At 40.2% G+C, this 25537-nt stretch overlaps 1 protein-coding gene across 1 annotated transcript in view; it reads right to left on the bottom strand.

Moving 5' to 3' along the window:
* Window positions 1-10178: 10178 nt before the first annotated feature.
* Window positions 10179-25537, bottom strand: part of LOC139423757 (voltage-dependent T-type calcium channel subunit alpha-1I-like) — a 99991-nt gene continuing 84632 nt past the window's right edge. The window contains exons 30-33 of the mRNA XM_071175386.1: window positions 22467-22601; window positions 20946-21141; window positions 20171-20496; window positions 10179-10841 (exon numbers count right to left, since the gene is read on the bottom strand). Of these exons, the coding sequence (XP_071031487.1) occupies window positions 10179-10841; window positions 20171-20496; window positions 20946-21141; window positions 22467-22601 (1320 nt within the window). The remainder of the gene's footprint in view (window positions 10842-20170; window positions 20497-20945; window positions 21142-22466; window positions 22602-25537) is intronic.

Here is a 25537-nt window from a genome sequence, read left to right as displayed (position 1 = left end):
TATGGAGCCCTTTCAATAAGCCTTAATACACAACCTATAGATCCTCCTTACACTAATACACCGTTTTAAATAATACACCTTTCTCCCGTATCTCCCAAAGCAGCACAGTCAGGACCAGACACATGGATCGTGTACCTAGCTTTATACAGTAGATCTTTATGCAAATAAACCCTTCAATATGTCATCATTCCCTAAACACAGCAGCACTGGACCAGACACATGGATCGTGTACCTAGCCTTATACAGTAGATCTTTATGCAAATAAACCCTTCAATATGTTATCATTCCCTAAACACAGCAGCACAGGACCAGACACATGGATCGTGTACCTAGCCTTATACAGTAGATCTTTATGCAAATAAACCCTTCAATATGTCATCATTCCCTAAACATAGCAGCACTGGACCAGGAATACATACAGTACAGAACATGGAGAGTGGTTATATTGTGTATGTTAATGTGTATAGACATCTCTCTCTCTCTCTCTCTCTCTCTCTCTCTCTCTCTTTCTCTCTCTCTCTCTCTCTCACTCTCTCTCTCTCTCTCTCGACAATTGTCGATTGACATGATATACAGATAATATGACGTGGTACAGTCCTTCAGAGTGTAAGTAATGATAATGGTGACAATAAGATGGAAATGGAATAATGTGGTACAGTCCTTATAGGAAACTCTACTTCAACAACCTGGACAGCTGAAATGTCAATCACAATAAAAGTGAATAACATTTAGTAGTGTTGGATGAAGTGCCATCTTGGCTGCCAGGCCGTAACAGTGGAGTGTGTGTGTGGACAGGGTGCATCCACCACAAATTGTGTCTGATAAGCCAAGTGGGATTGGCTACAAGACAAAGCATGTGGCTCCAATGCACACACAGATTCATTGAAATTGCTTCTGAGCAGCTTGATTCGAATTTGCAATCCAACATGACTGGGCCAGAATCTTTCTCTCTGTCTCTCTCTCCCTCTATAGACTCGTTCCTCTGATTCCTCTTCCATACAAAAATAAATAGTTATCCAATTGTGGATGTGCCATTGACGTATCTTAGAAAAACACATTCAGATGGATTCAGGAAGATCATTAAGAGAATGGAAAGAGGAGGGGTGATAGAAATGGAGGAGTACATGGATAGAGGAGAAGGAGAGAGGATGGGGAGGAGGAGTGGTAGAAACAGAGGAGTACATGGGTAGAGGAGAAGGAGAGAGGATGGGGAGGAGGGGTGATAGAAACAGAGGAGTACATGGGTAGAGGAGAAGGAGAGAGGATGGGGAGGAGGAGTGATAGAAACAGAGGAGTACATGGGTAGAGGAGAAGGAGAGAGGATGGGGAGGAGGAGTGATAGAAACAGAGGAGTACATGGGTAGAGGAGAAGGAGAGAGGATGGGGAGGAGGAGTGATAGAAACAGAGGAGTACATGGGTAGAGGAGAAGGAGAGAGGATGGGGAGGAGGAGTGATAGAAACAGAGGAGTACATGGGTAGAGGACAAGGAGAGAGGATGGGGAGGAGGAGTGATAGAAACAGAGGAGTACATGGGTAGAGGAGAAGGAGAGAAGATTGGGAGGATGGGTGAAGGGTTGAGGGGAGAAGAATAATATGCTATTTCACTCACATCTCCTTTTACTGTAGAAACCAGAACAACCACTATACTGCATTATCTAATGCTGCTGAGCATGCGAGCATCAGAGCAGGGTAGAAGAGGGAATATTGATGTGTCCAGCCCCTATGCCAGAGGACTGACCAAGTCAACACATTGTCCACTCAAGTTCATGGAGATGACAGTACACCTGTCTGTCATATATGATCTCACCACAGCTGTCTATCATATATGATCTCACCACACCTGTCTGTCATATATGAGCTCACCACAGCTGTCTGTCATATATGATCTCACCACACCTGTCTGTCATATATGATCTCACCACAGCTGTCTGTTATATATGATCTCACCACACCTGTCTGTCATATATGAGCTCAGGCTCAACCGATCATGCTCCAGGCAGCGTAGAGAATATAAAGACATCAGAACTGATAAATGATCGTATGGTGCAACAATGACTGCAATTCATTGATTATTGAATGTTATGATGGACACTGCTTTGTCGAACCAAAAACACACACAGTCTCTGCTCAACAAACTCAATCTCGAGAATCGTTTGGGGGGCAGCAGTTCGCAAATGATATTGTGCTGATCACCCTCACGGCAGTCAAGCAATGCATTCCAGCAAGAGTCGTTCACAATCTAGTCCGGTTGCAGACACAACTACACCTAATTTCAAATGTACCAATAAATCATCTGATTTGTATGCCTAGCAATCAACAAATGTACATTGTTTAAAGCACACGTTTACAAGTCTCAGCTTCATTAAGCTCCCTTTGGTGAACGACACGTTTACAAGTCTCAGCTTCATTAAGCTCCTTTTGGTGAACGACACGTTTACAAGTCTCAGCTTCATTAAGCTCCCTTTGGTGAACGACACATTTACAAGTCTCAGCTTCATTAAGCTCCCTTTGGTGAACGACACGTTTACAAGTCTCAGCTTCATTAAGCTCCTTTTGGTGAACGACACGTTTACAAGTCTCAGCTTCATTAAGCTCCCTTTGGTGAACGACACATTTACAAGTCTCAGCTTCATTAAGCTCCCTTTGGTGAACGACACGTTTACAAGTCTCAGCTTCATTAAGCTCCTTTTGGTGAACGACACATTTACAAGTCTCAGCTTCACTAAGCTCCCTTTGGTGAACGACACGTTTACAAGTCTCAGCTTCATTAAGCTCCTTTTGGTGAACGACACGTTTACAAGTCTCAGCTTCATTAAGCTCCTTTTGGTGAACGACACGTTTACAAGTCTCAGCATCATTAATCTCCCTTTGGTGAACGACACGTTTACAAGTCTCAGCTTCATTAAGCTCCCTTTGGTGAACGACACGTTTACAAGTCTCAGCTTCATTAAGCTGACTTTGGTGAACGACACGTGAACTAAAGGCTGATAGAATCATGACTCTGGAGTTTTCCGTTCATCGTTCACCTGTAAGGGATCCTGCATGCTCTGTTCATTACTGACTCAAATGAATGACATGAGTGGAAAGATTTGTCCTTTTGGCTGAACGAGTCGAAACACACACAATGCGTGTGTAATATGTTTATGACTACAGACAACAGCATGACAGGTGACAACACACAGAAACACACAGGTTGACATGTGAAATGTTCGGGGTGAGTGGAGGGGGAAATACTCAAAGGACTATATGAATTCTCTACATCAATGTCTCTCAAACAGACAGATCCCACTCATTCCACAACCGTTTCTCATGTGGAAGAAGAGATGTTCACAGACACACACATCAACGCTCTACCACTGTTACCCTCTTTCAGCTTTACAGATCACATTGTCATGAAAATGTCTCCTTCTGATTGCTGCGCTAAAGGGGGAGAGGAGAGAGTGACAGAGAGAGGAGAGGGAAGGAGACAATGTGATCTAAGAAAATGAGACTTGGGAAATGGTTCTGGAATGAGTGGGATCTGTCTGTTTGAGAGTAAGAGAGTTAGTTGCTGGTTGAAAATAAATAAATGAATGGGTTTCTCAAGATGATATTGGTTGTACAGTACCAGCACTGTGTAAATATATGGATATTCCTGAGTTAACCTGAGCTAGCCTACTGACCCCTTTTCTTATTCAGAACAAAATGGCCGATGTTGTGATTGATGTGTTTGTCCTTTAAGAGCGAGCACAGATAGATCATGATGGTGACACACGAGCGCATACACACACACACACACACACACACACACACACACACACGGATGCACACACACACACAGCACCTCCCCCTTCAACCTCAATCAGACACACACTGACACCACACACAGACCAAATGAGAGAGGAAACCTCATCAACGATGACAATAATTTGCTTTCCATTATATGTCTCTTCACTGTGGTTTCAGTAATTGAAACAGAGGAGGGGATATCAAGTATCTTATTGGGCTGTAGTAATACCAATTTGACTGCCTATTAGGCTAATGAAAAGCACACACGCACGCACGCACGCACGCACGCACGCACGCACACACACACACACACACACACACACACACACACACACACACACACACACACACACACACACACACACACACACGCACACGCACACACACAGACTGTACTCATTAACTCCTTGCACTATTCATGTGCAGTACTTTATGTGACTGAATATGGTCCTTATATGGTCATAAACCCTAAGCCTAGATAAGGAAATAGACTGGTAATTGCATGTCTTCATCTACAGGCTCTTCGTTGTCATTCACCTCCATTAAACAAAGACTCTGTGACAGCAAAACACATGTAGCCGCTTCAGTGATTAATTGGCTATCTGAGCCCACCAGTTTCTAAAACCCACTAGTGTTGCATTGCAATATATATATTTTTAGAGGAATTCTAATTAAATTGAGAGAGTTCTTATCTTCTTATTTCTGTAAAGAATGCAATCTAGTGGTAAAGCCCTTCAGTTTGGTCTTAGTGTGTGTGTGCATGTACGTATAATCCACATTCCCCTGCAACAAAACATGAACCATTTATTAAATCACATTATGTTTCCACGTGAAGGCGTTCTCTACAGTTCGGAATGATCCATTTTCATGTGGTTCTCATTTCCCCACTTTGTTGTGAAAACTGCTTTTGGATGATGAAATGTGAATAGATTCATCCCACCTTTTTATACATGATCATTTAAAAACCACCCAGAAGGTTTCATTCTACGGAACACAATATGAAGACAATCACGTAAAGGTGCAAACTGGAATATTTGCAAGTGTTTTTGGAAATCAGTGATACATTCCCATTGGTTTGAGAAGACCAATCAGCCTGTTGTATCACACGGTGTAAAGTCGTCTGAACTCCATCCATTATAACCAATGGGACAGGTGTAGTCTGTAACAAGCATCTACCATCTTAATTAGTGTTCAATTAAGTCAATGTGACGGCTCAATCTGTCAGTCAGACAAAGATCACATGACCTCTAAGCTACCTGTCAAGCTAAATCAATCAAGACACGCTAGTTTACATATTAGCGTTAGCCGCAGCACTAACAGTGTAGGGAGATGGGGACGTTGACTTGAACAATGCTTAATTACTGTTGACACATTAAGACCCCACGGGTGGTCTTGTCACTGCCTGTGTTCAAATGGCAGGTGAATAGACACCTCCATATGCTGCGTTGCTACCGAAGGGTCCTATAACTGAGTGACACACACAGCAATGACAGCATGAATTCACACATCACATGCACTGTCCCCCCCCCTCTCTCTTTCTCTCCATCCCTCTCTTTACTCTGAGGTGATGGCACTTTGAACAGTGTTAAACTGCATATCTATTTCATTACATCAACTGTTCTGAGATGTGAGAGAAGAGAGAACCTGTGTATCCTGAGGGTGACAACTTCAAAGGACCATCCCTCCCTCCCTTCCACATCCCTCTCTCGCTCGCTACCTCCCTCCTCCCTTGCTCCCTCCCTCCCTCCCTTGCTCCCTCCCTCCATGTATCCCAGATGTCCATATGCACCCAGAACACAATTCAACATCAACCCTCTCCACAGCTGGCCAACATCTAACAAGCTAAGGCTGGGGCCATGCCAGCGAAGGTGTGTGTGTGTGTGTGTGTGTGTGTGTGCGTGTGTATACACACTACACACCTATCACCATCCTTTCACTCTCATTCATCCCTATTCATTCCTATTCTTCCTTCTCTGGTGTTAGTCTGATCAAACACACCTAGTAACCTTTGTGCTTCTCTCTCTGTCTCTCTGTCTTCATCTAATTCAATAGAATGTGAGTACAGTACATCAAGGGCTTGTAGATTGCTGTGGACAGCTGTGTGTTAGTGTTAGTGGTTAAATGCCTGTTCACGTAAGCAGTCTTTTGATCAGACAGGTTCTCTCCAGGGGGGAGGAGGGAGCCGCAGGTGTACCAGCGTATCAAGCTGTGTGTGTGTGTGTGTCTGTATGTGTGTGTGTGCGTGTGCGTGTCCATGTGCATGCGTGCGTGTGTGTGCGTGCGTGTGCTTTTTGATCAGTCTGGTTCTCTCCAAGGGAGGTAAAGCCCCAGGTGTACAAGTGTTACAGACTTGTCCCAAATGGCCCCCTTTTCCCAATATAGTGCACTACTTTTAACCTCAGGGTATTATAGGGAATAGAGGGCCATTTGCAACGCTACCATAGATTGATGTTAAAAACCCTTTCAAACTTAGAGGACGAGACCCAGTCACAGAAAGCTAGTGTTGTTAGCACTTAATAGTGTTTGAATGAAGGCTTGGCTAGGCTAGCTGATAATGTGCATGTTGCTGCTGAATACCAAGAAACCCACAGGAAAGATTGTGACTAGGATCAATGACTTTCATACATCAATTTTTTTCTTCAATTGCAGCCATTTCCTACAATGGTGTAGTAGGTCATATTTCGGGCAGAGGGACGAGCATTCACAAACACACACACTCATTCAAGTAGACAAACGCACCTGCTGCTAAGAGTCATACGCTTCTCTTTGATACTTGTAGATGTCAAACACTCTCTAGTGTTGGAAGCTGTGTGAGGAAGACTGTGATGCTACGGTTCATCATTTAAGACACTAAACAGTGAGACACGGCTCTGAAGACAGCAGGACATGAAAGACAAAGAAAAGAGGGGGAAAAATGAAAAGAGAAGATAAACTGCCATCTGATATATCTCTGTGAGACTGAACAGCATCTAATCTGACGTGATGAGATAAAAGATGTGTTCATTTCAGATACTGTATCAAAGGCTTACTAAACACCCGGTTGGTTGAATAGCAGCCTTTTGTAGTAAACAACATCTCGTCTGGCCTCAAATCTTTTGAAATATCTGTGAACAAAATATGTTTGAACATATGTAGTCTCGTGAAGTTTGTATTTTAACATGGTGTTAGCATCATGGAACGTTAAGGGGCTTTAAAAACCGGGCAAAGAAAAATCTGCTGTTTTTTAAAGTAACCGAAATGACATTTATATTTGTGTGGACCAAGTGATTAAATCTGAAGCCAACTACAAGTGCCAAACCCACGGTTTCTCATTTCAAATATTTGTCAAAGATATTATCCTTGTTTCCACACACACACACACACACACATCAGGGTCCTAAGAGACACTGAAGCTTCTATTTGATTTGATTATCTTTTAGCTCATGTCTCTGACTTGGTCTATCTGTTTATTGAGCTAGAACAACCAAGAGGAATGCCCAAGGTAAATGAAGAAGGCTATTTGAATAGTTGGAGTAGTTTGGAGCCCGTTATGTTTAGCGAGAGAGAAGAAGAACACCAGATTTAGAGTTTCAACATTGACACGGATGAATATGCATTAATACACAGGTTGGGTTTGTGTTCTTTTCTAATTGTGATATTCTATCCTTACAAATCTACTCTCAAAATGACATACACATGTAGGCAGCACTAACAAACCTGCACTTCGTCCTTACAATCAAAACAGACAACATCCCATGTGAAAGAGTCTACCGTTCAATAAGTCATCACTAGGAATTATGCATTGAAACGGAGCTATCAACTGCTAGGGTTCCCACACAGCTGCTAATCAATGAACATTTGGGAGAGAATGAGACTTTGGGTGCCTCAAGAAAAGGGTCCACGGTTAACATGGGAAGATGAAAAGGGTCAAAGGTTAACATGAGAAGATGAAAATGTTCAAAGGTTAACATGAGAAGATGAAAAGGTTCAACGGTTAACATGAGAAGATGAAAAGGGTCAAAGGTTAACATGAGAAGATGAAAAGGTTCAACGGTTAACATGGGAAGATGAAAAGGTTCAACGGTTAACATGGGAAGATGAAAAGGGTCAAAGGTTAACATGGGAAGATGAAAAGGGTCAAAGGTTAACATGGGAAGATGAAAAGGGTCAAAGGTTAACATGGGAAGATGGAAAGGGTCAAAGGTTAACATGGGAAGATGAAAAGGGTCAACGGTTAACATGGGAAGATGAAAAGGGTCAAAGGTTAACATGGGAAGATGAAAAGGGTCAAAGGTTAACATGGGAAGATGAAAAGGGTCAACGGTTAACATGGGAAGATGAAAAGGGTCAAAGGTTAACATGGGAAGATGAAAAGGGTCAAAGGTTAACATGGGAAGATGAAAAGGGTCAACGGTTAACATGGGAAGATGAAAAGGGTCAACGGTTAACATGGGAAGATGAAAAGGTTAAACGGTTAACATGGGAAGATGAAAAGGGTCCGACATTCAAATGAATGATGACGCGTCCTGTAAATGAGACGAGTCACCATGTTAAAGAATCAAGAATCCGCCGAGGTTGAGAAGCTAATCCACTTTTATGACTCTAAGCTGACATTTCACAAAAGAATAACAACATGCAATTTAGGGGGCGGGGGAAAAGACAAGAACAAAAGACATCCTGATCCTACCATCTTGGAATACACAGACATTCTAACACATCATAATTGAATGACCTTTGAATCTCATTGGAGCCTATTGACATTTTACTGTAATACATAATAGCGACATATTTGAACCCTCTTGCCTATCTCCTACCTATACCTGTGTCATATATATCTGTATGCTTCAAATATTGCATATCTCATACTCAGGGGGATAATATGTTAAATAAACTGGCTTTTCCAACTGGGTATTTTAAAGTGGCACTTCGCTACTTATTTAACCTGATATTCCTACTGTCCTTCCTGCAACATGCCGGTGTCCACATGGAGATATTGAATATGAGCTTAGAAAATAGTGGAGTGCCCCTTTAATTCTAACGGATAATGAGAAAGAATGAAAGGAGGATAAGCTGGACGACGAGCGATCGAGTGAGAGATTTGTTCCTCTCTGATCTCTTCCTGTCTTCAAGAAAAACCAAAACATACTGCAGGTAAGCGGACATCTTTGACATCTTTGTGGTTGTGGTGTGGGTGCGCTTGTGTATTTACATCTGAGTGTGAGCGTTGAAAAAAGTATTTTATAGATCCACTTCAGTGTTTTCTGTAATCCACCTGAGGTATACAATTTTCCTTCAAAACGTCGATACACAACGCTGCACAAATGTCAACAAGGGGGGGACAAGAGACAAGAACTCAATTTTGTGAAACTGACTGGGACTTTGTTTTACTTTGTGTTTCACCAACCAAGATGGCGTCCGATCTCGATCTCTCATTGGATATGGTGCATCTATCCAGTAGGGACAGGAGAGCATCTTCTCTGAAGCCCTTGGTTCATGGGTGATTCATGAGAACATTGTCTATTCCTCTATGGTACGGCATATGTTCTCATTCACTCCCCACGTCTCTTCACTATAGCTCTCACATATTGATTTTTTTTCCATTCAAAAGGTGCCCTTTTGCTAATTCTAGTATTTCTAGATTAGCCTTTATATCTCATCCTAACACACACAGAGGGACACATCTGCATTCATACAGATCCAATATGTTTTATAACTAGAAAACCCATCAAATATGCAACCTTGATTTTTTTTCACCTATCAAATGTTAAGCTAAAAGAAAAAGTTGGTAATCAATGCTACCTTATAGATGTGAATAAAAAACAACAACTCTGTACAAAGTCTCATCAAAAGGACTACAATCTGCTTATCTTAATTAAATAATGAGCATTGTCTTTTTGCAAGAGGACAAAACCATTAGACTACCATTAGCCACTGGGCTATGCTAGCCCTGTTGTCAATCACAGGAGCATTAGCATTAGCCGCTAAGCTAAGCTAGCCCTGTTAGTCAATCGTTTTCTTTTCGAGTTTCATCAATGTTCCGACAATGCTCACACGAAATTCACATTTTGGTACTTTTTTTGCTTTTCTTTGGGTGTATGGATGAGGGCGACAATACTCCATGCAAGCCCAGAATTAGCATGTTTTTCAAGGGTCCTGTCATTGCTGTAGTCCTCTCAAAGAATATCCACATGTCTCAGAAAATGAGATGCCTTAATTAAACTCCATTACCCAGAAGTCATTGTAATCCTCCACAAAATGTATACCAATCACTCAGCTTCAATTTTCACCCAATCGTCATGGAAAGAAGAGAACATGGACATCTCACTGATGAAAGAGAGAGAGCGAAATAGGGAGGAGACGAGTTCATTGAACAGATATCAATCAAACACCTCTGGAGGAGAAAAAAAGGTTCAAACCAATAGATAAAGTTTCATCTGTTTTTCCTCGAGCCGGCATCCATCATCTGGCTCGTACCTTTAACTCCAAACCCCATCTCCCCTTCCTGTCCACCCCTCTTCTCAGTCCAAGGGTTGGTGAGGTACCCATGAGCATCTATCTCATAGTACTGTTGTCCATCTTTACTCCTGACAGAAAGATTTGCCTGGTCCAAACTCCCAGTGCTATTACATTTTTTCACCAGAGGGGGTGCCAGGGAGCTAGGTGACAGCAGTGACGTCAGAGACAAACTACTAAGTGTCTCTGATAAACGTTCGCTGTTAAAAGCCTGACTGGATCCTTCGCCTCCCATCCCTATCCCACAATCGTCATCTGAAGGGTCCATAGAGTCTTGCCTTGGGCACCCGGGACTGGTGCTGCTGCCACAGCTGCTCTGGCTCCTCTGGTGCCCTCTAGTGGCTTGGAGGTTGAATGCTGTACTGCGGCCTCTCATTGAGGGGTGACCCAGCGATCTGGGGGTTTGTCGTGTTTCGTCGAGGTGAGGGAGGGGGAGAGGGCAGAGGAGAGGCAAGGCCAGGGAGAGTCCCAGGTCTCCTCGAGGGGGGGAGACGCTAAAGCTGAGACCTTCCTCCAGGGTGGTCTGGAGGCTTCCCTCGGAGCTGCCAGTGGCCAGGGACGAGTCACTGTGGGACGGGTGCTGAGGAAGGATAGAGGGGATTGCGGGGTGGAGGGATAGCAAGGGGGGAAAGAAGAGAGAGCAGTAAGGAGAGAGAGAGAGAGAGAGAGAGAGAGAGAGAGAGAGACAGAGAGACAGAGAGAGATAGACAGACAGTAAGAGAGAGAGAAGTGAAAGAAACAGAGAGATAGACAGTAAGACAGAATGAGAGAGAAAAAAGTGAATGAGAGCGGGATGAAGTATTTAAGCACAAGAACCAAGAAAACAGAGAGTCAAGTAGAGAAGGGATGACCTCGCTAATTAGTGTAGTGCTGCAGAAATGTACTGGAACAGAATCTCACAAAGCACTCTGGAAATGACATAAACAAAACAAATTGATACAGAAAAGGTCAGTTGCATACTGTTGCCATGGTTACCTCTGAAGCAGAAGAAGAATATTGCTTGTTGTTGTGCCATGAACAGAAAATGCACACTTAGCACCGTAGAATACCATTTAAATGAAAAATACTGTGCACTAAAGTCTAAATGGGAAGATATTAAGGTCTGAATAGGAAGATATAAAGGTCTGAATAGGAAGATATTAAGGTCTGAATAGGAAGATATAAAGGTCTGAATAGGGTCTGAATAGGAAGATATTAAGGTCTGAATAGGGTCTGAATAGGAAGATATTAAGGTCTGAATAGGAAGATATTAAGGTCTGAATAGGAAGATATTAAGGTCTGAATAGGAAGATATTAAGGTCTGAATAGGAAGACATTAAGGTCTGAATAGGAAGATATTAAGGTCTGAATAGGAAGATATAAAGGTCTGAATAGGAAGATATTAAGGTCTGAATAGGAAGATATTAAGGTCTGAACAGGAAGATATAAAGCTCTGAATGGGAAGATATAAAGGTCTGAATAGGAAGATATTAAGGTCTGAATAGGGTCTGAATAGGAAGATATAAAGGTCTGAATAGGGTCTGAATAGGAAGATATAAAGGTCTGAATAGGAAGATATTAAGGTCTGAATAGGAAGATATAAAGGTCTGAATAGGAAGATATAAAGGTCTGAATATGAAGATATAAAGGTCTGAATAGGAAGATATTAAGGTCTGAATAGGAAGATATAAAGGTCTGAATAGGAAGATATAAAGGTCTGAATAGGAAGATATAAAGGTCTGAATAGGAAGATATAAAGGTCTGAACAGGAAGATATAAAGGTCTGAATAGGAAGATATAAAGGTCTGAATAGGGTCTGAATAGGAAGATATTAAGGTCTGAATGGGAAGATATAAAGGTCTGAATGGGAAGATATAAAGGTCTGAATAGGAAGATATTAAGGTCTGAATAGGAAGATATAAAGGTCTGAATGGGAAGATATTAAGGTCTGAATAGGAAGATATAAAGGTCTGAATAGGGTCTGAATAGGAAGATATAAAGGTCTGAATAGGAAGATATAAAGGTCTGAATAGGAAGATATAAAGGTCTGAATAGGAAGATATTAAGGTCTGAATAGGAAGATATAAAGGTCTGAATAGGAAGATATAAAGGTCTGAATAGGAAGATATAACGGTCTGAATAGGAAGATATTAAGGTCTGAATAGGAAGATATTAAGGTCTGAATAGGAAGATATAAAGGTCTGAATATGAAGATATAAAGGTCTGAACAGGAAGATATAAAGGTCTGAATAGGGTCTGAATAGGAAGATATTAAGGTCTGAATAGGGTCTGAATAGGAAGATATTAAGGTCTGAATAGGAAGATATAAAGGTCTGAATAGGAAGATATTAAGGTCTGAATAGGAAGATATTAAGGTCTGAACAGGAAGATATAAAGGTCTGAATGGGAAGATATTAAGGTCTGAATAGGAAGATATTAAGGTCTGAATAGGAAGATATTAAGGTCTGAATATGAAGATATAAAGGTCTGAATAGGAAGATATTAAGGTCTGAATAGGAAGATATTAAGGTCTGAATAGGAAGATATAAAGGTCTGAATAGGAAGATATAAAGGTCTGAATAGGAAGATATTAAGGTCTGAATAGGAAGATATTAAGGTCTGAATAGGAAGATATAAAGGTCTGAATAGGAAGATATAAAGGTCTGAATAGGAAGATATAAAGGTCTGAATAGGAAGATATAACGGTCTGAATAGGAAGATATTAAGGTCTGAATAGGAAGATATTAAGGTCTGAATAGGAAGATATTAAGGTCTGAATAGGAAGATATAAAGGTCTGAATAGGGTCTGAATAGGAAGATATTAAGGTCTGAATAGGGTCTGAATAGGAAGATATTAAGGTCTGAATAGGGTCTGAATGGGAAGATATAAAGGTCTGAATGGGAAGATATAAAGGTCTGAATAGGAACATATTAAGGTCTGAGTAGGAAGATATAAAGGTCTGAATAGGAAAATATAAAGGTCTGAATGGGAAGATATAAAGGTCTGAATAGGAAGATATAAAGGTCTGAATAGGAAGATATTAAGGTCTGAATAGGAAGATATTAAGGTCTGAATAGGAAGATATTAAGGTCTGAATAGGGTCTGAATAGGAAGATATAAAGGTCTGAATAGGAAGATATTAAGGTCTGAATAGGAAGATATTAAGGTCTGAATAGGAAGATATAAAGGTCTGAATAGGAAAATATAAAGGTCTGAATAGGAAGATATAAAGGTCTGAATAGGAAGATATAACGGTCTGAATAGGAAGATATTAAGGTCTGAATAGGAAGATATTAAGGTCTGAATAGGAAGATATTAAGGTCTGAATAGGAAGATATAAAGGTCTGAATAGGGTCTGAATAGGAAGATATTAAGGTCTGAATAGGGTCTGAATAGGAAGATATTAAGGTCTGAATAGGAAGATATAAAGGTCTGAATAGGAAGATATTAAGGTCTGAATAGGAAGATATTAAGGTCTGAACAGGAAGATATAAAGGTCTGAATGGGAAGATATTAAGGTCTGAATAGGGTCTGAATAGGAAGATATTAAGGTCTGAATAGGGTCTGAATAGGAAGATATTAAGGTCTGAATAGGAAGATATTAAGGTCTGAATAGGAAGATATAAAGGTCTGAATAGGGTCTGAATAGGAAGATATTAAGGTCTGAATAGGGTCTGAATAGGAAGATATTAAGGTCTGAATAGGAAGATATAAAGGTCTGAATAGGAAGATATTAAGGTCTGAATAGGAAGATATTAAGGTCTGAACAGGAAGATATAAAGGTCTGAATGGGAAGATATTAAGGTCTGAATAGGAAGATATAAAGGTCTGAATAGGAAGATATTAAGGTCTGAATAGGAAGATATTAAGGTCTGAACAGGAAGATATAAAGGTCTGAATAGGGTCTGAATAGGAAGATATTAAGGTCTGAATAGGGTCTGAATAGGAAGATATTAAGGTCTGAATAGGAAGATATTAAGGTCTGAATAGGAAGATATAAAGGTCTGAATAGGAAGATATAAAGGTCTGAATAGGAAGATATTAAGGTCTGAATATAAAGGTCTGAATAGGAAGAATAGGAAGATATTAAGGTCTGAATAGGAAGATATAAAGGTCTGAATAGGAAGATATTAAGGTCTGAATAGGAAGATATTAAGGTCTGAACAGGAAGATATAAAGGTCTGAATGGGAAGATATTAAGGTCTGAATAGGAAGATATAAAGGTCTGAATAGGAAGATATTAAGGTCTGAATAGGAAGATATTAAGGTCTGAACAGGAAGATATAAAGGTCTGAATGGGAAGATATAAAGGTCTGAATAGGAAGATATTAAGGTCTGAATAGGAAGATATTAAGGTCTGAATAGGAAGATATAAAGGTCTGAATAGGAAGATATAAAGGTCTGAATAGGAAGATATAAAGGTCTGAATAGGAAGATATAAAGGTCTGAATAGGAAGATATAAAGGTCTGAATAGGAAGATATTAAGGTCTGAATAGGAAGATATTAAGGTCTGAACAGGAAGATATAAAGGTCTGAATGGGGTCTGAATAGGGTCTGAATAGGAAGATATAAAGGTCTGAATAGGAAGATATTAATGTCTGAATAGGAAGATATAAAGGTCTGAATAGGAAGATATAAAGGTCTGAATAGGAAGATATTAAGGTCTGAATATGAAGATATTAAGGTCTGAATAGGGTCTGAATAGGAAGATATAAAGGTCTGAATAGGAAGATATAAAGGTCTGAATAGGAAGATATAAAGGTCTGAATAGGAAGATATTAAGGTCTGAATAGGAAGATATAAAGGTCTGAATAGGAAGATATAAAGGTCTGAATAGGAAGATATAAAGGTCTGAATAGGAAGATATAAAGGTCTGAATAGGAAGATATAAAGGTAAGGTCTGAATAGGAAGATATAAAATAGGTCTGAATAGGAAGATATAAAGGTCTGAATAGGAAGATATAAAGGTCTGAATAGGAAGATATAAAGGTCTGAATAGGAAGATATAAAGGTCTGAAGGTCTGAATAGGAAGATATAAAGGTCTGAATAGGATATAAAGGTCTGATATAAAGGTCTGAATAGGAAGATATAAAGGTCTGAATAGGAAGATATAAAGGTCTGAATAGGAAGATATAAAGGTCTGAATAGGAAGATATAAAGGTCTGAATAGGAAGATATAAAGGTCTGAATAGGAAGATATAAGGTCTGAATAGGAAGATCTGAATAGGAAGATATAAAGGTCTGAATAGGAAGATATTAAGGTCTGAATAGGAAGATATAAAGGTCTGAATAGGAAGATATAAAGGTCTGAATAGGAAGATATAAAGGTCTGAATAGGAAGATATAAAGGTCTGAATAGGAAGATATTAAGGTCTGAATAGGAAGATATAAAGGTCTGAATAGGAAGATATAAAGGTCTGAATAGGAAGATATAAAGGTCTGAATAGGAAGATATAAAGGTCTGAATAGGAAGATATAAAGGTCTGAATAGGAAGATATAAAGGTCTGAATAGGGTCTGAATAGGAAGATATAAAGGTCTGAATAGGAAGATATTAAGGTCTGAATAGGAAGATATAAAGGTCTGAATAGGAAGATATAAAGGTCTGAATAGGAAGATATTAAGGTCTGAATAGGAAGATATTAAGGTCTGAATAGGAAGATATAAAGGTCTGAATAGGAAGATATTAAGGTCTGAATAGGAAGATATAAAGGTCTGAATAGGAAGATATAAAGGTCTGAATAGGAAGATATTAAGGTCTGAATAGGGTCTGAATGGGAAGATATAAAGGTCTGAATAGGAAGATATAAAGGTCTGAATAGGAAGATATAAAGGTCTGAATAGGAAGATATTAAGGTCTGAATAGGAAGATATTAAGGTCTGAATAGGAAGATATAAAGGTCTGAATAGGGTCTGAATAGGAAGATATAAAGGTCTGAATAGGAAGATATTAAGGTCTGAATAGGAAGATATAAAGGTCTGAATAGGGTCTGAATAGGAAGATATAAAGGTCTGAATAGGAAGATATAAAGGTCTGAATAGGAAGATATTAAGGTCTGAATAGGAAGATATAAAGGTCTGAATAGGAAGCTATAAAGGTCTGAATAGGAAGATATTAAGGTCTGAATAGGAAGATATTAAGGTCTGAATAGGAAGATATTAAGGTCTGAATAGGAAGATATAAAGGTCTGAATAGGAAGATATAACGGTCTGAATAGGAAGATATTAAGGTCTGAATAGGAAGATATAAAGGTCTGAATAGGGTCTGAATAGGAAGATATAAAGGTCTGAATAGGAAGATATTAAGGTCTGAATAGGAAGATATTAAGGTCTGAATAGGGTCTGAATAGGAAGATATAAAGGTCTGAATAGGAAGATATTAAGGTCTGAATAGGAAGATATAAAGGTCTGAATAGGGTCTGAATAGGAAGATATAAAGGTCTGAATAGGAAGATATTAAGGTCTGAATAGGAAGATATTAAGGTCTGAATAGGGTCTGAATAGGAAGATATTAAGGTCTGAATAGGGTCTGAATAGGAAGATATAAAGGTCTGAATAGGAAGATATAAAGGTCTGAATAGGAAGATATAAAGGTCTGAATAGGAAGATATAAAGGTCTGAATAGGGTCTGAATAGGAAGATATAAAGGTCTGAATAGGAAGATATAAAGGTCTGAATAGGAAGATATTAAGGTCTGAATAGGAAGATATAAAGGTCTGAATAGGAAGATATAAAGGTCTGAATAGGAAGATATTAAGGTCTGAATAGGAAGATATTAAGGTCTGAATAGGAAGATATTAAGGTCTGAATAGGAAGATATTAAGGTCTGAATAGGAAGATATTAAGGTCTGAATAGGAAGATATTAAGGTCTGAATAGGGTCTGAATAGGAAGATATAAAGGTCTGAATAGGAAGATATTAAGGTCTGAATAGGAAGATATAAAGGTCTGAATAAGAAGATGTATAATTCAACTTTGATGCACTCACTCCTTACAGATATGCCCATGTATTGTGTTTTATTACTTAATAACTGTCTCAACCACAGTGAGCTTTCTGGAACAAAATGGCAGCTGTGCATCACCTGGATACTTCCCCCTCTTAGAATATAAAAGAAGCTACAGTATATTGTAAATGTAATCTCTTATAGCAAGCATCCCCATGGACCTTAACTCTAGTGGAGTGTAGCCCTTACCAACGAGTGGAAAACAACTGAATCTGATGGGTATTTCACCCCATAAAGTCAATCCATTATAACACCCATGGCTGTTACACTGAAGTCCATATACGACACTATATGATAGCACACACCTGAATATACGGTCGATCTCCAAGGCATTTCTAGTTGATCGGCAAATATTTATGTAAAAAACCCAACAATAGGGTCTCCCGAGTGGCCCAGCGGTCTAAGGCACTGCATTGCAATGCTTGAGGCATCACTACAGACCCAGGTCCGATCCCAGGCTGATCCCAGGCATTGCGGCTTGGCAGGGTTGTGTTTTGGAGGACGTATGGCTCTAGACCTTCACCTCAGTACAGGAGTTTCAGCGATGGGACAAGAGTGTAACTACCAATTGGGGAGAAAAAAGGGTAAAAATAAACGATATTCATATTTTAATGTTTTATTTGTAGAGGCACCCTATTCAGCTGCACTGCACAACATTTTTTAACCATTTCATGTGACTAAAGGTACAAACTCTTCCTGCCTGGTGAGAGCAAATCAACTGCGCTATAGGCCTACCGCTGGCCAATCGGATGGCTCAGATTACCGTGTATGCAATGATGAGGCAGGCGTAAAAGAAAGCTACAGGAAAGTTGTGAGATTTCAAAACTTTTAAACCCATGACTAGAGAGAGACTGTCAACGAATACAGCAAAGAGCTGCTGTTTTTATGATTGAGTTCATGTTTAAGTTCTTACTAAGCACTGTCAACACTTTTTATTCAATACTTTTATTAGCCATAAAATATGTTTTCTTTGTACTTCCACTCCCGCCACAACAAGCAGTGCAGCTGTAATGAATAATTGGGAAAGTTTATTTATAGGCGTTGTTTTATTAGCAGCTTGGGTCTTTTTTTAACCTGTTTGGGATAGGGGGCAGCATTTTCACGTTCGAATGAAAAGCGCGCCCAGAGTAAATCTCCTGCTACTCAGGCCCAGAAGCTAATATATGCATATTAGTATTGGATAGAAAACACTCTGAGGTTTCTAAAACTGTTTGAATGATGTCTGTGAGTATAACAGAACTCAGATGGCAGGCGAAAACCTGAGAAAAATCCAACCAGGAAGTGGGAAATCTGAGGTTTGTAGTTTTTCAACTTGCCTATCGAATATACAGTGTCTATGGGGTCAAATTGCACTTCCTAAGGCTTCCACTAGATATCAACAGTCTTTAGAACGTTGTTTGAGGCTTCTACTGTGACGTGGGGGCGAATGAGAGCTGATTCAACCAGAGGCCTGCCAGAGTGCCATGAGCTGATCACGCGCGCACACGTGAGAGCGACCTGTGTTCCATTGCAATTCTAAAGACAAAGGAATTCTTCGGTTGGAACATTATTGAATATTTATGTTAAAAACATCCTAAAGATTGATTCTATACTTCGTTTGACATGTTTCTACGAACTGTAACTGTACTTTTCGTCTGAACTTTCTCCTGGACTTGCCCACGCCTCGTGAGTTTGGATTTGTTTACCAAATGCGCTAACAAAATTTGGACATAAATGATGGACTTTATCGAACAAAATAAACATTTATTGTGGAACTGAGATTCCTGGGAGTGCATTCTGATGAAGATCATCAAAGGTAAGTGAATATTTATAATGCTATTTCTGACTTTTACTGACTCCACAACATGGCGGGTATCTGCATGACTTGTTTTTGTGTCTGAGTGCCGTACTCAGATTATTGCATGGTTTGCTTTTTCCGTAAAGCTTTTTTGTAATCTGACACAGCGGTTGCATTAAGGAGAAGTATATCTATAATTCTGTGCATAATAGTGGTATCTTTTATTATGAGTATTTCTGTATATTGATGTGGCTCTCTGGAAATTTGCCGGATGTTTTCGAGGCACAACATTACTGACCATAAAGCGCCAATGTAAACTGAGATTTTGAGATATAAATATGAACTTTATCAAGCAAAACATACATGTATTGTGTAACATGAAGTCCTATGAGTGCAATCTTATGAAGATCATCAAAGGTTAGTGATTCATTTTATCTCTATTTCTGCTTTTTGTGACTCCTCTCTTTGGCTGGAAAATGGCTATGTGTGTTTTTGTGACTAGGCTCTGACCTAACATAATCATATGGTGTGCTTTCGCTGTAAAGCCTTTTTGAAATCGGACACGATGGGTAGATTATCAAGAAGTCTATCTTTAATTTGGTGTCTTGCACTTGTGAATGTATGAAAGTTACATATTTCTAAAAAATATTTTTTTATTTCGCACTCTGCCTTTTCAGCTGAATGTTGTTGAGCCTAGCCGTAAGAAGTTTTAATATCGAGAAATATTTCACTTTCTCTGTTCATAGGAGTAACAACATGAATTTGTGCATGTTGCGGTGCGATCATTTGGAAGACGGTGTCCCTTTTTTTCAGTGTCAGTAGGGTATGGTAGTAAGTGCCAGGTGCACCGGTTTGAGTTTGTCAAGAACTGCAACTCTGCAGGGTTTTTCACGCGCAACAGTTTCCTGTGCACAAGCATTTCGCTACACTTGCAATAACATCAGCTGACCATGTGTATGTGACCAATAACATTTTTATTTGATTTGTGTGTATCAAGAATGGTCCACCACCCAAGGGACATACAGCCAACCTGACACACCTGGGGGTGCAACTCAATATTAGGAAGGTGTTCTTAATATTTTGTACACACAGTGTACATTTCACTACATGAATACTCCCTCTACCAATATGACCCCATAACCTCTTACCTGGGAAACTAGGACCCTACTGTTGGCCCCTGAGGAGTCTAGGACCCTGCTTTTGGCTCCTTGGGAGTCTAGGACTCTGCTGTTGGCCCCTGGGGAGTCTAGGACACTGAGGTTGGCCCCTGGGGAGCGCAGCGAGGACCAGGAGGCTGGGGAAGGCAGCCTGGATGCCTCTCTCCCCTCTGGGTCTACCCCCGTCCTGTGGATGGGTGGGGGGACCGCTGTGGCTGTGGCGGGGTGAAAGAACTCCACAGGGAGATGGAAGAGAGGAGAGGAGGAACCTCTACATCCGACACTGCCAACCTGGTCACTGTGATGGCCATCACCATCTGTTGACATACAGTTATTATCTATAGAAAGATAGAAATGTTGCATGTAGAATGAACATGAGTTATCTATCCATTTATCCATCCATCCATCCAGTCATCCATCCAGCTGTATAACGCTAATGTTATGGTGGGAGGAAGGATAGGCATGTCATTGAATGTCGTTAATCAATGTCTTTGTGTATGCTTGCCCATCTGTCTTTTAGTTAATTAACATTGGGATGTCGGTGTAATCAACATAATTTTCTCTCTCACACATCTGAGCATGAGAAGGAAAACCTGAATGAAATGATCATTTCAATGTCATTGCAAAGTCATGTGATCATCACTAAACACAGTCAGTTAAATACCAAGGTCACAAGATGAAAATGTCAACTGGTAATGTATGCACACATATCCATCAGATTTCACAAGTGCTAATGAGATGGGAAGAAAAAGGAGAACAAGGTTACCTCTGTTGTGGTGGAGCAACTGGAGAGACTGGCTCTGGAACTGGGGCTGGGCACCCACCTCTAGCAGGAATCCTACCCCATCTTCAGGGCCTCTGCTGTGGGGTCGAGAACCTCCGTGCCCCCAACGCCCTCCACACCCAGCCTCAATCCCCCTCAATTCCTCAGAACTGTGGGAGTCACTGCTCCCTCTCTCCTCCTATAGAGAGAAAGAGATGGGGGGAGGGGGAGTACCTCAGAGTTATCCTATAACAAATATAAGCATTCAGGATGACTTCAATTAACACTCACATATAATCTGTAAAGTTCCAGGTACTACTGCTAGCATTATTATTATTATTATTATGCTATGGCTATAAGGGCTAGCCCTATCTAGAGTGAATGACCATGTAACATTCTATCTCCCCCCTCATTCTATCTATCTATTAGCATTTTAAGTGTATTAACCAAATGAGCATGTTAAAAGAGTTCAACTACCACACTGGCATATTAGCATTGAAATAGGCATAACTTAGAGTCAAAGGTGGTTGAACTTGAATGCTTGATCTTGTTGTCAATATTTGGAAAGACTAGCATTTTGTTAGCTGATAGCACCATTCATTAGGGGTTAGCCGAGCACGCTAGCTTACTAGCCAACATCAGCAACAACAACAACAATAACAACAACAAAAGCGTTGTCTGTGGTAAAGCAAAAGTCTCAATGTAAATAGTGTTAACTGTGAAATGAAATGACCAAAAGAAATATTGATACCAATGAAATATAATTGTAATAAAAAGCACCATGGGATATTTTTCCAATTTAGAGAATTTTATACATTTTGATATTTCCTACTATTTGATACTTCATCTCTCTTCAGTCAATACATCTGTTGATTAGTAATATATTTTTCCAAACTAAAGTAATTGCAAGCTCCACAGTGCCTCGTTTTAGATTGGATATCAAATTAGTTTCAATAGAGAAAAGCAATAAGGTAAACCAGATGAAACAGCTTAGAGGAGACGAGATGATTACACACACACACACACACACACACACACACACACACACACACACACACACACACACACACACACACACACACACACACACACACACACGCACACGCACATCACGATCATGCTCACACACACATCACGATCATGCTCACACAAACACGCACGCCCACCCACATCGCGATCATTCTCACACACACAAACGCACACGTACACTCGCACACACGCATGCACACACACACATCACGATCTTGCTTACACGCACACACACACATACACGCACACACACAGGCACACAGACACCAACAAACACAGACCCGTCGCCCTAGCCTGCCCACGGCACATGGTGAAACACACACGGGAGCATTGATTCGCTAATCAAGCAGTTAATGCAGTGGGATGCAGTGTGTGATAGAATGTGTTCAAGTGTGTAAGCAGTTGAATTATGCAAAAACAAAAAGTATATAGTTTCTCAGTGTGTGCGCATGTTTTGTGTCAATGAGAGTAAGTCTGTGCATGTGCACGCCCCACCTTGCCGTCCCTGACCAGGAGCTGGTAGTCACTGTGGTCGTCCAGACTAAGATCATCAGGAAGGGCCAGTGATGACGACTTGTCAGACAACTGCTCTGACATCAGAGACGCCTGCTCCACCTCAGCCAATCGGATCTGCAATACAAACACACAGAATTCCAACAGAGCACATTATGTTATTCAATACACCCGATTTCTTATGTGAAAAGTGTGAGAAACACTTTATTTTTGGTAAAAATATTATGATTCATTATAAGCGCATTTAAAGTGCCAAATAATGCATATACAGTGCACAATAACACTTGCTATAAGCTGTCATAACAACTCATACAGTTCAAATGTGTTGCCCTGTATCCAGTGACTGACTAAAGTTGTAACGGACTAAAGTTGTAACGAACTAAAGTTGTAACGGACTAAAGTTGTATCTGACTAAAGTTGTAACTGACTAAAGCTGTAACTGACTAAAGTTGTAACGGACTAAAGTTGTAACGGACTAAAGTTGTAACGGACTAAAGTTGTAACGGACTAAAGTTGTAACGGACTAAAGTTGTAACGAACTAAAGTTGTAACGGACTAAAGTTGTAACGAACTAAAATTGAATCTGACTAAAGTTGTAACAGACTAAAGTTGTAACGGACTAAAGTTGTATCGGACTAAAGTTGTAACGGACTAAAGTAGAAACTGACTAAAGTAGAAACTGACTAAAGTTGTAACGGACTAAAGTTGTAACAAACTAAAGTTGTAACTGACTAAAGTAGAAACTGACTAAAGTTGTAACTGACTAAAGTTGTAACGGACTAAAGTTGTAACGGACTAAAGTTGTAACTGACTAAAGTTGTAACTGACTAAAGTTGTAACTGACTAAAGTTGTAACGGACAAAAGTTGTAACTGACTAAAGTAGAAACTGACTAAAGTTGTAACTGACTAAAGTTGTAACGGACTAAAGTTGTAACGGACTAAAGTTGTAACTGACTAAATTTGTAACTGACTAAAGTTGTAACTGACTAAAGTTGTAACGGACAAAAGTTGTAACTGACTAAAGTTGTAACTGACTAAATTTGTAACGGACTAAAGTTGTAACGGACTAAAGTTGTAACGGACTAAAGTAGTAACAGACAAAAGTTGTAACGGACTAAAGTTGTAACGGACTAAAGTTGTAACGGACTAAAGTTGTAACAGACTAAAGTTGTAACGGACTAAAGTTGTAACGGACTAAAGTTGTAACTGACTAAAGTTGTAACGGACTAAAGTTGTAACTGACTAAAGTTGTAACGGACTAAAGTTGTATCTGACTAAAGTTGTAACTGACTAAAGTTATAACTGACTAAAGTTGTAACAGACTAAAGTTGTAACTGACTAAAGTTGTAACGGACAAAAGTTGTAACGGACTAAAGTGGTAACGGACTAAAGTTGTAACGGACTAAAGTTGTAACAGACAAAAGTTGTAACAAACTAAAGTAGTAACGGACAAAAGTTGTAACGGACTAAAGTTGTAACTGACTAAAGTTGTAACTGACTAAAGTAGTAACTGACTAAAGTAGTAACTGACTAAAGTTGTAACTGACTAAAGTTGTAACTGACTAAAGTTCTAACTCCCACAGTGATGTAAGTAATTGACAGCCTGCTCTCTAGGTGGACTGTGTCAAAAAGTTGAGCAGCTGATTGGCTGACAGTCATGGAGGTGGTAGTGACAGGTTGGTATGGTAATATGGCAGTATGGGTTATATCTGGACCATTAGACCGACTCTGAGGAATCTCCCTGTCAGCTGGTCTGAGCCCATCAGTATAATGAAAAAGAGGGAGGGATGGGAGAAAGAGAGAAAGGGAGAGAGAGAGAAGTGAAATAAAGAGAGAGAAAATAAAAACAATGAAGAGAGGGTGAAAGATGGAGAGAGAGAGAGATAGATGGATGGACAGATGATGTCGGGTTAAGGCGAGACCTCTCACTACTGTTCTCTCTCTGTGTACTGCACTACATCTAGCATAGTATGTAAAGTATGCCCCCCCCCCCCCCACACACACACACCATCAAACATTGACATCCCAGTCATCCCACCATCATTACTGACACGTGATGTGTTTCAGGCCCACAGTCATGAAAACCACATATTACTTATATTACTTACATATGTAGACTCAGCAAAAAAAGAAACATCAATTTTTCAGAACCCTGTCTTCAAAGATAATTCGGAAAAATCCAAATAACTTCACAGATCTTCATTGTGAAGGGTTTAAACACTGTTTCCCATGCTTGTTCAATGAACCATAAACAATTAATGAACATGCACCTGTGGAACGGTCGTTAAGACACTAACTGCTTACAGATGGTAGGCACTTAAGGTCACAGTTATGATAACTTAGGACACTAAAGAGGCCTTTCTACTGACTCTGAAAAACACCAAAAGATAGATGCCCAGGGTCCCTGCTCATCTGCGTGAACGTGCCTTAGGCATGCTGCAAGGAGGCATGAGGACTGCAGATGTGGCCAGGGCAATAAACTGCAATATCCATACTGTGAGACAACTAAGACAGCGCTACAGGGAGACAGGACGGACAGCTGATCGTCCGCGCAGTGGCAGACCACGTGTAACAACACCTGCACAGGATTGGTACATCCGAACATCACACCTGCGGGACAGGTACAGGATGGCAATAACAACTGCTCTAGTTACACCAGGAACGCACAAACCCTCCATCAGTGCTCAGACTGTCCACAATAGGCGGAGTGAGGCTGGACTGAGGGCTTATAGGCCTGTTGTAAAGGCAGGTCCTCACCAGACATCACCCCCAGCAACAACGTCGCCTATGGGCACAAACCCACCGTTGCTGGACCAGACAGGACTGGCAAAAAGTGTTCTTCACTGACGAGTCGCGGTTTTGTCTCACCAGGGGTGATGGTCGGATTCGCATTTATCGTTGAAGGAATCAGCGTTACACCGAGGCCTGTACTCTGGAGCGGGATTGATTTGGAGGTGGAGGGTCCGTCATGGTCTGAGGCGGTGTGTCACAGCATCATCGGATTGAGCTTTTCTCATTGCAGGCAATCTCAACGCTGTGCGTTACAGGGAAG

The sequence above is a fragment of the Oncorhynchus clarkii genome, chromosome 13 (genome assembly GCF_045791955.1).
Source record: "Oncorhynchus clarkii lewisi isolate Uvic-CL-2024 chromosome 13, UVic_Ocla_1.0, whole genome shotgun sequence".
Taxonomy (NCBI): Eukaryota; Metazoa; Chordata; class Actinopteri; order Salmoniformes; family Salmonidae; genus Oncorhynchus; species Oncorhynchus clarkii.
Note: the sequence above shows the minus strand (reverse complement) of the source record. Positions and strands in the feature narration are given on the sequence as shown.